Source organism: Chiloscyllium plagiosum, chromosome 30 (assembly GCF_004010195.1).
Source record: "Chiloscyllium plagiosum isolate BGI_BamShark_2017 chromosome 30, ASM401019v2, whole genome shotgun sequence".
NCBI classification, from domain to species: Eukaryota; Metazoa; Chordata; class Chondrichthyes; order Orectolobiformes; family Hemiscylliidae; genus Chiloscyllium; species Chiloscyllium plagiosum.
The window spans coordinates 44626502-44642885 of NC_057739.1; the positions used below are offsets into that span (position 1 = coordinate 44626502).

At 43.5% G+C, this 16384-nt stretch overlaps 2 protein-coding genes across 2 annotated transcripts in view; one reads left to right on the forward strand and one right to left on the reverse strand.

Annotated features, from left to right (window-relative positions):
- The window catches only part of spout1 (SPOUT domain containing methyltransferase 1), a 56603-nt gene that overhangs the window by 29400 nt on the left and 10819 nt on the right, over positions 1 to 16384 (forward strand). The window contains exon 12 of the mRNA XM_043720603.1: positions 9616 to 9681. Within this exon, the coding sequence (XP_043576538.1) occupies positions 9616 to 9675 (60 nt within the window). The 3' untranslated portion in view covers positions 9676 to 9681. The remainder of the gene's footprint in view (positions 1 to 9615; positions 9682 to 16384) is intronic.
- The window catches only part of LOC122564997 (bile salt-activated lipase-like), a 27537-nt gene continuing 11331 nt past the window's right edge, over positions 179 to 16384 (reverse strand). The window contains exons 4-11 of the mRNA XM_043720604.1: positions 15551 to 15748; positions 15047 to 15177; positions 13790 to 13897; positions 11869 to 11986; positions 8753 to 8942; positions 5871 to 6074; positions 3966 to 4163; positions 179 to 359 (exon numbers count right to left, since the gene is read on the reverse strand). Coding sequence (XP_043576539.1) covers positions 188 to 359; positions 3966 to 4163; positions 5871 to 6074; positions 8753 to 8942; positions 11869 to 11986; positions 13790 to 13897; positions 15047 to 15177; positions 15551 to 15748 — 1319 coding nt within the window. The 3' untranslated portion in view covers positions 179 to 187. The remainder of the gene's footprint in view (positions 360 to 3965; positions 4164 to 5870; positions 6075 to 8752; positions 8943 to 11868; positions 11987 to 13789; positions 13898 to 15046; positions 15178 to 15550; positions 15749 to 16384) is intronic.

A 16384-nucleotide genomic window follows, 5' to 3' on the forward strand; every position in this document is an offset into this window, starting at 1 on the left:
GGCAAAGCAAGAAAACCTCTGATTCCACACACCTGTTAACACCCAATTCCATCAAGAATGCAGTCAACTCAACCGAACTAAACAGACTGATGTAAAGATCCACAAGAGCAGCACAGCTTTTTTTTTTACAAAAAGGTTTATTTCAGATTAACGTGCTGATTAAACCTATCTGTGCAGGGTGAGGGTATCACTGCTGTATAGCAGTAAAGGTCTGGTTCCAGAAGGTGACTGTATCATAGCAAAGCCTTTGCTTGACAGAGCTCATGTCGATGTCCTTGTTAATTTCCAGATACTGGGTGTACATCGATGTGTAAGGGGTCCAAGGGGTGGGCACATCTGAGTCACCCCGACTAGGATCGCTGCAAGAGAAAAGCATAGTCTTTGCTGGTTATGTTCTCTTTGAACTGCATAGAGCACTTTGCTGCAGCTGTAAAGCAGGGATTGCTTTACATGGTTATGTGGGTGCATGCACTTAACATTCTGGGAACAGTAAGATCTCACAGTTACTGTTTGTGATGGAGGTTGGAGCATTGGTCAAAAGAATGCCCTTTATTTGGTGGCAAAATGTTGTAACCTTGTTACAGGTGGCCATTACTTGTTGGATCTGAAGGTAAGTTCAACAGTGCAGCATTCCTTCTATACTGTGTTGACATGTTCACCTCAGTCTTGGAACTGCAATCTCCTGATTCCAGCTAAAGAAAAACAATTCGGACAAGCTGAAACTCAAACTAAGAAGAAAGGTTTTCTTGGGCCAGCCCCACCAAGTTCTCAGTGGTCAATGACTGAATGCCTGGCAACTATCCTCACTGCTGCCAATGGTGCATTAGAGAAGGCTTGGAAAACAAGAGGACATCATTTTAAAAGCAAAATATTTTGTGAGCTGTGAGCATTGTTGGAGATTGCCAGCACGTGCTCTCCTTGAAGGTGATAGTGTGCCTTTGCTTGAAATGCTGTAGTCCATCTAGTATGGCTGCGCCAACAGCCTTATTGGGAAATTTCCAGGTATTTGATGTGCAGTAGGGAAGGAACAGCAAAATAGATACTTCCAAGTCAAAATGATGTGCAGTTAGAAGTGTTTTCATTCAGTAGCTGCCCTCATCTGTCTAGATTGTAGAAGACACAGTTTGGGAAGGTACTTTCGAAGGAGCCTTAGCAAGTTGCTACAGTGTGTCTTGTCAATAGTACTCACATGCCACTGCGAGTTGAGCACAACAATCCAGGCTGGCACTCCCAGTTCAGAGACTGATAGAGACTGTCTTTTGAATTAGATAGCAAATTGAGGTCCTATCTGCCCCCCTCAAAGATCCCATTGCTAAGAGCAGGGTTGTTTCCCTGTGTATCTTGGACTAATATCCATTAAGCAATTTAAGAATAGCATTCGGATTCACAGTGATTCATTTGTGAATGCTGGAAGTCACATATAATACAGCAATTATGTACTTTATAAGCAAATGGAACATGTCCTTCCATTGCACCTTTCTGAGTTACAAAGAACTGCCAATCCTTGCTGAGTTCCCCATGGCAATGCATTCTGGTTAGAGTCTGCCTGCTTGGTTTAACTACATAAAATATGGAGCAAGAGGAGGCATCATTCAATACAATTACGGCTGATTTCATCTTGGCCTTCAATGGAGTTCACTGCCACGGAGTGCAGTGGAGGCCGGGACGTTAAATGTCTTCGAGGTAGGCATTGATAAATTCTTAATCTCGCAAGGAATTAAGGGCTATGGGGAGAGTGGGTAAGTGGAGTTGAAATGCCCATCAGCCATGATTGAATGGCGGAGAGGACTCGATGGGCTGAATGGCCTTACGTCCACTCTTATTCCTTATGGCCTCAACTATACTTTCCTGCCCGCTCTCAATAACCTTTCAAGCCGCTATTAATTAAAAATCTGTCTTTTTTTCTTAAAATTACTCCATGTCCAGCATCCACCGTACTGAGAGGTAGTGAATTCCACAGGTTCATGACGTTTGAGAGAAATATTTCCTCTTCATCTCTCTTTTAAATCTGCTATCCCTTACTCTAAAACAATGATCTCTCGTTCTAGAGCTAAGATTGACAATTTACCAGTTCTTGCTTCATCTCCACACCAACCATGGCCTTAGCAATCTGAACACTCTTCTCATTCTGTCTAAACTGATGCCTTGTTTTTATTCAATCATGGGATGTGGGAGTCACTGGCCAGTCCAGCACTTATTGCCTAGACAGCTGAGCATTGCTGTGGGTCTGGAGTCACATTTACGCCAGACCAGTAAAGATGACAGTTTCCTACCCTAAAGAACATTTGTTCATTCGGATAATTGACGATGGTTTCATGGGATCCATTGGGCTCTTAATTCCAGAATTTTACTGAATTCACATTCCACTATCTGCTATGGCAGGATTTGAATTCAGGTCCCCAGAACATTACCTGGGTTTCTGGATTAATGTTCTCATGATTAATACCACTAGGCCATCTCTCTTTTCTAAATTTGGTTTCTCCTATACTAGTCCTGATGAGATGAGGGCTTTGCCTTCAAATGTTCAAATTCTATGTAGTGATTGTCACCAAACCAAAACAATTGGATCATTATCACAGTGTTGTTTTATGGGATCCTGCTGTGCATAACGTGGCTGCTGTATCACTTAAGTTACAACCTTCAGAAGTACTTCACCGGCTGTCAGAACATAGAACATAGAAAAGTACAGCACAGAAGAGGCCCTTTGGCCCACAATGTTGTGCCGAGATTTAATCCTAATGTAAAATATAATAACTTAACCTACGTACCTCTCAGCTCACTGCTATCCATGTGCATGTCCAGCAGTCGCTTAAATGTCCCCAATGACTCTGCTTCCACCACCACAGCTGGCAACGCATTCCATGCATTCACAACTCTCTGCGTAAAGAACCTACCTCTGACGTCTTCTTTATACCTTCCTCCTAATATCTTCAAACTGTGACTTTTCATACCAGTCTATCTTGCCCTGGGGAAAAGTCTCTGGCTATTGACTCTATCTATTCATCTCATTGTTTTGTACACCTCGATCAGGTCTCCTCTCTTCCTCCTTCTCTCCAGAGAGAAAAGTCCAAGCTTATTCAACCTTTCTTCATACGGCAAGCCCTCCAGTCCAGACAGCATCCTGGTAAACCTTCTTTGCACCCTCTCCAAAGCCTCCACATCTTTCCTATAGTAGGATGACCAGAACCGGACCTAATATTCCAAGTGTGGACTCACCAGGGCCTTGTAGAGCTGCAGCAAAACCTCGCGGCTCTTAAACCCGATCCCCCTGTTGATGAAAGCCAAAATACCATATGCTTTCTTAACAACTCTATCCATTTGGGTGGCAACTTTGAGGGAATCTATGTATTTGCACACCCAGATCCCTCTGTTCCACCACACTGCCAAGAATCCTGCATTTAATCCTATGTTCAGCATTCAAGTTCGACCTTCCAAAATGCATCACTTCGCATTTATCCAGGTTGAACTCCATCTGCCATTTCTCAGCCCAGCTCTGCATCCTGTCTATGTGGTGCTGCAGCCTGCAACAGCCCTCGATACTATCGACGGCACCGCCAACCTTTGTGTCATCTGCAAATTTACTAACCCACCCCTCAACCTCCTCATCCAAGTCATTTATAAAAACTTCAAAGAGCAGAGGCCCAAGAACAGAGTCCTGTGGGAGTCCACTCAACACTCTCCTCCAGGCAGAATGTTTTCCATCTACAACCACCTTCTGTCAGCCAGCCAATTCTGAATCCAGACAGCCAAATCTCCCTGTATCCCAACTTCCTGACTTTATGAATGAGCCTACCATGGGGAACCCTATCAAATGGCTTGCTGAAGTCCATATACACCACATTCATTGCTCAACCGTCGCCGACCCGTCTTGACACCTTCTCAAAGAACTTGGGTGGGTTTCGGACATCCTGAGGCTGAGAATGGTGTCATATAAATGCAGCTCTTTATTTATTCTACTTTTGTACCCTGTGTGAGCAAAGTTGGTCCAGTAGGCGATCATATATCTCGAAACGTCTCTATCCCTTGGCCGGTACCCGAGCGGAGTGGCAAACGGTTTTCCAAAGACGTATTGGAGGTCGTCGGCGTGATCAGCTCCCATCCATTTGGGGTATATGGGAGCCCGAGAGGGGTAGGAAAACAGGTAGCTGAATGTCTGTGCTCCCCTGTGAAAAAACGACGATATAAAGAAAAGAATAACACAACATTATAAAGGATTTATATAGAAACAGTGTGCTCAGTCTGCTGCTGTTTATGCTTCACGTGAGCTTCCTCCTATCTTGTTCATCTCAACCCTCCTGTTCCTGTATCCCTCATCCACTAATCTAGCATCCTCTGGAATTACAGCTGATGTGCAGGTTACAAGAGTTAACCACTCCTATCTCCTATTTCCTGATGTAAACTATAGGAAGGCATCCAGCATTGGCCAGACGCCTCTTGGACAATGAGAGAAAAATGTTGAAGAGACTGCTCTCGCTTTGTGCTGTGTATAACAGCAATATTGCTGGGCAACTGGAATTTATCAAACCCTGTCTATTCCACTCAATAGCTGAAAATGTGTTGCTGGAAAAGCGCAGCAGGTCAGGCAGCATCCAAGGAGCAGGAGAATCGACGTTTCGGGCATGAGCCCTTCTTCAGGAATGAGGAAAGTGTGCCAAGCAGGCTAAGATAAAAGGTAGGGAGGAAGGACTGAGCCACCCTGTGGCTCAACACTTCAACTCCCCCTCCCACACCACCAAGGACATGCAGGTCCTTGGACTCCTCCATTGCCAGACCATAGCAACACGACGGCTGGAGGAAGAGCGCCTCATCTTCCACCTAGGAACCCTCCAACCACAAGGGATGAACTCAGACTTCTCCAGTTTCCTCATTTCCCCTCCCCCCACTTTGTCTCGGTCCCAACCCTCGAACTCAGCACCACCTTTCTAACCTGCAATCTTCTTCCTGACCTCTCTGCCCCCACCCCCACTCCGGCCTATCACCCTCACCTTATCACCCTCACCTTAACCTCCTTCCACCTATTGCATTTCCAACGCCCCTCCCCCAAGTCCCTCCTCCCTACCTTTTATCTTAGCCTGCTGGACACACTTTCCTCATTCCTGAAGAAGGGCTCATGCCCGAAACATCGATTCTCCTGCTCCTTCGATGCTGCTTGACCTGCTGCGCTTTTCCAGCAACACATTTTCAGCTCTGATCTCCAGCATCTGCAGTCCTCACTTTCTCCTATTCCCCTCAATAGTCCAGGAAGACCACAGGCTAGAGAGAAACAGACAAGGACCTTCTCCGAAAAAGAATTTAAAGTAACCTAAAAAGATTTTTAAAAAGTGTGTGATGTGTTACTGGACCAAAGTGGATCACATGGTGGCATAGTGTGAATGTCACCAGTCTAGTAATGCAGAGACACTGACTAATGTTCTGGGGAATCCCATTACAGCAGAGGATGAAATTTAAATTCAAAGCTAGTCTAATGACAACTGTGTAACCATTGCCAATTGTTGTTAAAATCCATCTGGTTCACTAATTTCTTTGAAGGAATGAAATCTGACATCTTTTCTTGATCTGACCTACATGTAACTCCAGACCTACAATAATGTGGTTGACTCTTAACTGCCCTCCGAAATGGCCCTAGCAAGCCACTCTATGCAAGTGAAACCTGGGATGGGCAGTTAATGCTCGCCCTGTCTGCAAATCCCACATCAGTTACAAGAATATTTATAAAGTGATTGGTCGTAGAGGCAAAAGCAGTGGGTTACATCCTCTGCTCCTTCACATATGGGGATTATTAGATTGTACCACTTCCTACCCAATGGTTCACCACTTGCTTGGCCACACAAGGTGTGGCACTGGATGGAAATGTCTGTCAGTTGACTTACTGAGCATGTCGGTAATGAAGATCCAGAGCCAGTTGTGTCGGGACCAAGAACAGAACATCTGTCTCCAAGTTCACTACTGTCCTTTTAATGAGCTCTTGACTCGGATCGGCAGGCCAGTTCTTGGTGTATTGGTCATAAGTTAGGTTGGCAGCTTTTTCACCTTTGTCTATGGTCAGACCTCGAATGAGATTATACAGGTCACTCCTGCAAATATCAACAAACGTCCAGCTCACAAGATAATAATACAGGTACTTATTTACACAACCTGTGCAGATAGATTAGTCATCACAACAGGATCTTGATCAGATGGGCCAATGGGCTGAGAAGTGACAGATGGAGTTTAATTCAGATAAATGCGAGGTGCTGCATTTTGGGATGGCAAATCTTAGCAGGACTTATACATTTAATGGTAAGGTCCTAGAGAGTATTGCTGAACAAAGAGACTTTGGAGTGCAGGTTCATAGCTCCTTGAAAGTGGAGTCGCAAGTAGATAGGATAGTGAAGAAGGCATTTGGTATGTTTTCCTTTATTGTCAGAGTATTGAGTACAGGAGTTGGGAGGTCATGTTGCGGCTGTACAGGGCATTGGTTAGGCCACTGTTGGAATATTGCATGCAATTTTGGTCTCCTTTCTATCAGAAAGGTGTTGTGAAACTTGAAAGGGTTCAGAAAAGATTTACAAGGATGTTGCCAGGGTTGGAGGATTTGAGCTAAAGCGAGAGGCTGAACAGGCTGGGGCTGTTTTCCCTGGAGCGTCCCTGAGGAGTGACCTTACAGAGGTTTACAAAATTATGAGGGGCATAGATAGGGTAACTATACAAAGTCTTTAGGGTGAGAGGGGAAAGATATAAGAGACCTTTGGGGCAACTTTTTCACACAGAGGGTGGTACGTGTATGGATTGAGTTGCTAGAGGAAGTGGTGGAGGCTCGTATAATTACAACATTTAAGAGGCATTTGGATGGGTATATGAATAGGAAGGGTTTGGAGGGATATGGGCTGGGTGCTGGCAGGTGGGACTAGATTGGGTTGGGATATCTGGTCGGCATGGACAGGTTGGACCAAAGGGTCTGTTTCCATGCTGTACATCTCCATGACTCTATTTTCGATGGTTGGATTAGCAATTCTAGAATAGGTTTTTATTTTTAAAAAATCCAAAATTTTGGGACAAACACACAGAACCTTGGAGAAACTCAGCAAGTCTGGCAGCATTTGTGGAGAGAGAAACTGATTTAACATTTTACATCATGCTGTTTTTATCAAAATATTGTCCATGCAGTGCATGACACAATCTTGTACAGCCACCTGACCAATCTCTCTCTGCATTCTTTGGTTCCAAGAGATGTGTGTAACAAATTTGTTTGTCCTAGTCTCTGAGGCTTCATGCCATTCAGGTTAGTGTTTATTTTCTTTTAAATTAATAGTTTTTGACTGCAGTATTGCTAAAAAAAAAATGTTGTTGGAGCTTCTCATCTTGCTCTCATCATTAGAGAGCGGCACGGTGGCACAGTGGTTAGCACTGCTCACAGCAACAGAGACCCGGGTTTAATTCCCGCCTCAGGCGACTCTCTGTGTGGAGTTTGCATGTTCTCCCCGTGTCTGCGTGGGCTTCCTCCGGGTGCTCCGGTTTCCTCCCACAGTCCAAAAATGTGCAGGTTAATTGAATTGGCCAAGTTAAATTGTCCGTAGTGTTAGGTGAAGGGGTAAATGTAGGGGAATGGGTCTGGGTGGGTTGCACTTCGGCGGGTCGGTGTGGACTTGTTGGGCCGAAGGGCCTGTTTTCACACTGTAAGTAATCTAATCTAATCTAGAACAATTCATACAGTGTGTACAGGGAGTGCTGATTGGTTGACAAGTGGATTCTGAAGCATTGTCATGGAGAATGCACCCATTCGATGGTGATTGACAATTAATTGTAAATCTTTAACTTCTGCCAATTTGATATTTTATCCCTTGTTCTTTGTCTCAGGTGAACCCATCGTCAACTACATTCCCATTCATGACCCTTCCCCCTCCTGAGAGATGCTGTCGTGTCCTCTCTATTTCCTTAGTTGTCCAAAGTTGGCAGCTGAAAGGGGCCAGGATATAAACGCATTCCCAATCTCCTCACTATAGCAACTTCTTATAGAGCCATGAGCAGTTTTCCATTGAAGACAGCTGAGAACATTTTTCTCTGATTCATTGGTTTATGGAATTTCTTTCTCCAGAGAACAGTGGAGGCTGGCTCATTAAAAGTACTTATAAGTATTCAGTCAACAAGGGAGACAAAGGATGTGGGGATAGACAGGAAGCAAAGTTGAGATTATCAAATTTATCAAATGACAGAGCAGGCTCGTGGGGTTAAATGGGCCTTTCCTGCTTCTAATTTATTTGTTTATGTGTTTTTTATGGCACAGAGGGGAGCCATTTGGATCCCATCGAGTCTATTTTGGATTTTAGTGGAGCAATCCAGCCAACTGAGCTAACCAGCCTCCCAAAGATTTTGCTCTCCCGCGGAAACATGCTCTTTTCTGGGCATTTTTGTAGTTTACAGCTACGGATAATGATGGGGGGATGTTTCATTTCTCTCCTTCGCATGGCTGAACTCTTACCCACTCTTACCACCTGCAATTGGCAGGTGTCAAAAGGATTCAAGTAGCTATTCAAGCTGTTTGGGCTTGATATGGACATAATTTCCTTGGCCATCAAGTCTTGAAGTGGGACCTGAGCTTAGAGCTTCTGGCTTAGAGGTAGGGACACTATCCACAAGATCTCCCCAGCGTCTAGCCAGTCTGGGAGCAATCTGAGCAAGAATTGTTTATGATGCAAGATACCTACAGAAGGAAAAGAAATGTCTCAGTAACAGGATTCGGAAGTAACACAATTAAAGAAATCATGTTCCATACGGATAGGTCTTTCCTAGCCCAGCCTGATTGATTGAGTGAACGTCCAAGCCAGCAAAAATATGACCATCCATATTGTTAACCCCGGCGATGTAATCGACACCAGCAGCATTGTGATAGAGCTTCTTTGGTTCATCAGGAAGGAAGTCCCCATCAATGACTGGAGCCCATATCAGGTAGAATACAAGTGGAGCTGAAAGAGTGGAAAGTAAAGGATTCAATCCATTGTCCCCTCCATCTTTTGCACAAAATAATAAAGTGAACACGTTCTATACTTAATGGAGAACTCATATTATTCAGGCATTGTTTCCAGTCCTTATAACCTGCTTCAAAAGGCACTATGTTGGTTGTCAGAGGAAACCCAACCACATCCTGCCTTTCCCTCTCCTAGGCAAAGTGGCTTCTCAGGACATTTTATCAGGCAGTGGTAACAAACCATCACTGACTGAGCAGGAGAGAAGACAAGCAGGTCGAGGGGACACAGGTCAAAGCAATATTTTACCTGTGAAGTAATGAGAATGTGCAACTCTTATCATGTGGAATTACTGAGGTGAATAAAATGGATAAACTGGATTGATTCATAAAAAACAATGGTAATTCTGATAAATTGAAATGTAGTAGATTGAGACAAGGCTTCTTTAGAACGTAAACAGTGGCTGAGGTTGGTTGGGTCACATGTGCTGTTATAATGTATAAATCAAACTGATCTAAGGGAAGCTTTTGAAGACAATGTTACCATAGCTGGCAGTTTCCACAGAAGTGAGGCAATACTTACATTGCAGGAATTCTAAGGAGCTGCTCAATTATAATGGATAGAGAAGATCTCAATGAGTGACCAATCCGATTACTTTTTCCAATCTCTTTAGGCCACCAGCAACCCTCAACATAACTCACACTGGGGCTTTCAACATGGCTCTCCATGCTAGAATGAGGTCAGTATATTCACAGTTTATTTCATAGATATCAAACAGTTTGTAATTTTAGTCAAATAAAAGCAAATTATTGCGGATGCTGGAATCTGAAACCAAAAGAGAAAGTGCTGGAAAATCTCAGTAGGTCTGGCAGCATCTGTAAGGAGAGAAAAGAGCTGACGTTTCGAGTTTAACTGATCCTTTGTCAAAGCTTTGACAAAGGATCCGTTAGACTCGAAACGTCAGCTCTTTTCTCTCCTTATAGATGCTGCCAGACCTGCTTAGATTTTCCAGCATTTTCTCTTTTGGTTTGTAATTTTAGTCAGTTATGTTCTTCATTTTAATGGCACAGAGACTGTGTACAAACAGACTGTGCATACTCACACAACGTTGCTTAAGAGAGATAGTGGGACAGTCGTACAGCTGTTCCAACAGATACGGGTATCCCCTGCTTTTCAAACATTCAGTTTACGTCAATTTACTTTTATGAAAGATCTACATTAGTACCTGTTTTATTAACCAAAAGAGGATTTTCGCTTTTACGAAAAAGTGCGCCCAGTGAGAGTGGCACCACCAAGTGCCTTCCTTGGAAGTGTTAATAGATGACCCTCTTCCTCTTTCTCCTACACCCCAGTCTCCTGTACCTCTCACCACCCCAAACTCTGATTCTGCCTAACATACCATCATCACCACCACCTCTGAGCCTTCCAGTGTGCTCACTGTCTTCCTGATCCTGGTGAGTGAAATTATATAATGAATGGAAGAGCCTTGGGAAAAGTTGATGGACAGAGAGATCTGGGAGTGCAGGTCCATTGTACCCTGAATGTTGCTGCATAGGTGGATAGAGTGGTCAAGAAGGCATATGGTATGCTTGCCTTCATTGGACGGGGTATTGAATATAAGAGCTGGCAAGTCATGTTAACAGTGTACAAGACATTGGTTCAGCCATATTTAGAATACTGTGTACAGTTCTGGTCACCACATTACCAAAAGGATGTGGACACTTTGGAGGGAGTGCAGAGAAGACTTACGAGGATGTTGCCTGCTATGGAAGGTGCTAGCTATGAAGAGAGGTTGAGTAGGTTAGATTTATTTTCATTAGAAAAAAGGAGATTGATGGGGGACCGTATTGAGGTTTATAAAATCATGAAGGGTATAGATAGGGTGGATAGAGACAAGCTTTCTTCCAGGGTGAAGGATTCAATAACGAGAGGTCACGCTTTCAAGGTGAGAGGTGGAAGGTTTAAGGAGGATACATGCGGTAAGTACTTTATAGAGGGTGGTGGGCATTTGGAACGCGTTGCCAGAAGAGGTGGTAGAGGCAGGCACGGTAGATTCATTTAAGATGCGTCTGGATAAATGCATGAGTAGGTGGGGAGTAGAGGGATATAGATACTTAGGAATTGACCCACAGGTTTAGACGGTACATTTGGATCGGCTCAGGCTTGGAGGGCCGAAGGGCATGTTCCTGGGCTGTAAATTTTCTTTGTTCTTTGTTCCACTGCTTATATATTATTGCTAATGTATATATCATATCATTCCTGCTTTTACAAAATGTTAGTGTTATTTTAGGCTTTGTGTGTTATTTGGTAGGTTATTTTTTATTTTCCCAGGTAAATGAATGGTAATTACTTCACTTTAGGCCATTTCTGCTTACGAGAGGTTTCATAGGAACATTCTACTTTCGGATAGCGGGGGACACCTGCACAATATTTCTTCAAATACTAAATATTTATCACTTCCCAACATCAGTGGGCTATCTTGCTTGACTCGAACAAAATAACTTTCACCTGTGTTTATGAATTCTAATTTTGTGTCCGATGAATGCTTCCCTGTCACAACTATCCATTTTTTAAAAAACCCTGCCCCTCTGTGACCATTTCTAACTCCCTGAGGAGGAGGACAACCTGTACACTGTGCTTAGTGCCCAGGATCACTCAGTGGGTGCCAGATACTTACAGATTACTGAGACAGGTTAATGATTTGCTTCTACTTCTCAGTCTTGGGAGAAACAACTTCAACACCCAGCCAATTCCAGTTTAACCCATTTCTGCCTCAAACTGTATTCGTTTATGAATGTGGTGAAAACATTTTGCTTTTTAGGGTCCAAAGGTTTTAGAAAGCAGTGCATTTCCAAATCATTTTTGTGGAAATATGTTCAAACGTTCTTGAGCAGAAACATTGACATCATCCTTTCCTGTGTCTTACTTTCCAAATTTATAAGCTTCAGGGGAATAGCCAGAGTGACAGCTTTGGGGTCAGTGATCTTCAGACAGGCCACCATGGCAGCAGGGTCATCTCTGGGACAGCCAACCTTCTGAGCAAGCTGCAAGATACCAGATTGGCCGTTAGTACATTCACCTCACAATCAGTGTCACTCCCAATAGCATATCGAAAGCCATGAACAAACTATCCCAGATCAAGTACCGTCCATTCAAGCTGAGAATGTAACTTAGAGACAAACTCAGAAACTGTGGGCTCCTGTGAATTGTTTTCATCTCCAGCACCATACATCCAGGGAGGGTGTGCAAGATTTCCACTTTGTGTGGTGCTTTGGGAATTTCTGTGATTCCGGGCACCCTTCTGCACCAACAACAATTTTTATAACCATGACACACCCTGTGGTGGGGCATGAGAAGATTATTGGAAACCTTTCCAATTTACTATCCAAACCGCCCTTGCCTGACTGAACTTCTTTTTGTCAAACACCATCTGCTGCTTGAAAGGACAGATGCACAGGAACAATTCTGGGCTGATTCTCCTGATACCTCCCTCCTTTCATTTAGAGATTCTGAGGGTCTGAAACCAGGCCCACTTCCCCAGGTCCAGCCATGTCAAGAGTCTCCCTTGGAAAGCTGCAAACACGAGGCCATGTTTGCCTTTACCATATTAACCAAATGTGATATTTTAACATTGGATCAGGCGAGGTTAATGTTCCATCAACTTGCATCAATTTACTATGGATCCAGATTACTCTATACAATTTTTTTAAATCAAAGGAAGAATGCAACAATGTTGGAAGCAGTTCAGAGAAGGGCTAAGGAGTGCCCTTCTAAAGGCTTATAAAATGTATAGGGTAAGTAGACAAGGTCTTTTCCCTGGGGTGGGGAGTCCAAAACTAGAGGGCATAGGTTTCGGGTGAGAGGGTAAAGATGTGGAAGGCACCTCAGGGGCAACCATTTCACACAGGGGGTGGTACTCGTATGGAATGAGCTGCCAGAGGAAGTGGTAGAGGCTGGTACAATTACAATATTTAAAAGGCAGCTGGATGAGTATATGAATAGGAAGGGTTTATGGGGATATGGGCCAAATGTTAGCAAATGGGATTAGATTAATTTAGGATATCTGTTCAGCATGGACGAGTTGGACCGAAGGGTCTGTTTCTGTGCTGTATATCTGTGTGACTTTATGACTCTAAGGTTTACTCGGCTAATCCCTGCAATGGGTTGTCTTATGAGAAACCGTTGGTCATGCTAGACTTCAAGTCGAGTAAACTTTTCTCTGATCTGTTTTCAATGTTAGATCTGATGGAGTTTAGAAGGATAAAAATCAACTTGATCAAAACATGCAAGATCCTGAGTGATCTTGACAAGTTGGATGTGAAGATGTTTCTTGTTCTTTGGAGAATTTAGATAGGGGTCATTGTTTAAAAACCAGGGGTTACCCATTTAAGAAGGAGATGAAGAGAAACAACTTATCTTCGGGTGATGAGTCTTTGGAATTTCCTCAAAAGGCAACGGAAGTTGACGCCTTCAATCGTTTTAAGTTGGAGGTAGATAAACCGTTGATGGGCAAGGACATGAGAAGTTATAGTGGCTAGACAGGCATGAACGTTTCCCCCTTTGGAGCCACTCGGGAGTTTCTGTGCAGGCTGAATAGCGTGCTGACACATTGACTTCTTGGAATTTGCAGGCACCCTCCTCAGAGGTCCATGTAGAAGGAAAATAAATGAGAGGGAGTGTAGATGGGAATGTGGAGTAATCAGATCAGTCTTACTGAATGGTAGAGCAGGCTCGAGGGGCAGCATGGCCCGCACCTGCTTATAATTCACAGATTTCTACAGACTCAGTTCTTAACTTCTGAAGGAGGACTTACCAAGTGTGATCTCTGTTTGTGCAACTGTACTGACCTGCTGGGCCCAGTGCATGGGATTTCTCTGAACTGCCCAGGCACATGTCGCTACCCCACTCTGTGAAATTGCTCGCTTTATTAATCCTTTGTTGTATGGTGTCAAGGTCTGTGAAAGAAAGTGGAAACATCATCAGAAAGATAATATTTGGTTCAAATTGTAGAATACATTAATTGAAGATGTTTTTTCAGATCTGGTAGAGAATTTGGAGTGTTTCCTTGCAATATGTGCACACAGGATTCACATTAAGCTTGTCTAATGTAGTACAGGAGCTTAAAGTGTTACAGTAGCAATGTGAGATTTCTTGTTTATTGTGTTTTCATATCCAACCCATGAGCTTGTGTTTTCAAGTTTCAATCCAGGGCTTGAGCATAAAGGTGAAGTCTCCCACAGGGATTGCTGCACTGTCCGAGATGCACATGTTTCAGGGTCAATGTTAAACCAAGGGCCACAACTGCCATTCTTAAGTGGATGTAAAAAATCTCACAGGACTATTTGGAAGAAGAGCAGGGGAGTTGCTCATATTTATCCTTCAATCAACATAACATTTACACTATTATATACCATTGCTGCCTGTGGGATTTGCGCAAACAGGGTACTCCATTACAATAGTGACTACACTTCAAAAATATTTCAATGATTGGGAGAACTCTGTAAAAGGACATATAAAAATGTTTTCTTCTAGGTTTTGTGAGGTGTGGGTATCGCTAGTTGGTGTTCCAAGAGCAGTTGAAAGTCAACCACATTGCTACAGGTCTGGAGTCACATATCTTGCCGAATTAGCCTTCAACCTTAGCTGTGAAAGTCAATTAACTATGTAACTGTGTGGGTCATCACAGATCCTATCATTAATTTCAGCCCGGATAATGATGCTGTCAAGCTATCCTGACTGATGTTACTTCCCCTCTGTAGCACAGGGTCACTGAACCTAATTGTAACAGTCTCACTGCTGCTCCATTTCAGACAAACTAATCACTGAGACTACAACTGAATATGTAGCTTGCACTAACCTGCCACATCCCCCATTTCATACTTGAGTTACAGGTAGCTCTTGTATAATCCGATGGTTGTGTTCTTGTGCAACCCCGCATTATAGAAAAGTTGTACATTAGAGAAACGGAATTTAACGTGTCGGCGATGTTACAGCCAACAAACGTTTTAAACATTTGCACTTAAGAAACAGTGTCCCCATTTCATCAATTGTGTTACAGCGAATTCACGTTAACGAAAGGCATGTTACAGCGAAACCACCTGTACCTGTAAGGAGACACTCGCACCTCCTGCTGATTCTCCAAAAATGGTGATTTTATCTGGGTCCCCACCAAAAGCAGCAATATTCCTCTTTACCCAACTGATGGCCATGTGCTGGTCCCATAGACCTTGGTTACCTGTTTATGACAATAACACAGCCCACAAAAAGACTATTATGATGGGGAGAGCACAGAGAATGCAGTGTGGCACACAGAATGCTATTTTTCAAATGGTGGAACAGTGTAAATCAACCAGCAATTTCTGAAGATTCAGAATGCATTGTATACCTCTTAATCCCCTGAACCTGCTGGCCACCCTGCACATTAACAACAGAATGCACTGGTTAATAGAAGATCATGTTAGCTGTGTTCAAGCAAGTTTGAGGGGCATGAATCAAAAGCATAATGACTACTATGACCCGTAACTAAGCATTCTTTATTCAGTCATTTACTTAATTTCTTTTAATGCATTGCATCAAAACCATTGACTTTCAGGGAATTGTCCACTAACCTGGGGCATTGGTATCTCCTGTGCTCAGGAAGCCCAGTGGGCCAACCCGATAATTCAAGGTGACAACAATCACTTTGCCACGCGAGGCGATCTCATGCCCATCATACAGGTAGTTGTTCAGGAAGTTGGCTCCATGCCCTGCTCCCATCAGGAAGCCCCCTCCAAATATCCAGACCATGACAGGCAGGTTAGTGGACACTAGGGAGGGCGAGAAGGAGACCATCGTTTAGTCATTGTCACGAAAGCAAAATACTGCAGTTGCCAGAAAGCTGAAATAAAAACAGAACAGGCTAGAGATGCTCAGCAGGTCTGGCAGCATCTATGCAGAGAGAAACAGAGTTACTAAAGTTATCAGACAAAACGTCATCAATGTGAAACATTAACTCTTCTCTCCCCACAAATATTCCCAAACACGTTGTGTGTTTCTAGCACTTTCAGTTTTAATTTTAGTTTATTCACTAAATCAGAATGATCAGATTAAAACCAATGGGGCAACAGATAATTTAAAACATTCAGGTTATAAGCAGTGGTGTTTACAAATAAACTCCAAGGTTCCTGTTAATATCATTTGTACTCTGAATATCTTTTAGATAAAAACAATGACTGCAGATGCTGGAAACCCACCGACTCCCACAGCTACCTGGACTACACCTCTTCCCACCCTACCTCTTGCAAAAATGCCATCCCGTATTCCTAATTCCTCCGCCGTATCTGCTCCCAGGAGGACCAGTTCCACCACAGAACACATCAGATGGCCTCCTTCTTTAGAGACCGCAATTTCCCTTCCCATGTGATTAAAGATGCCCTCCAACGCATCTCGTCCACATCCTGCAC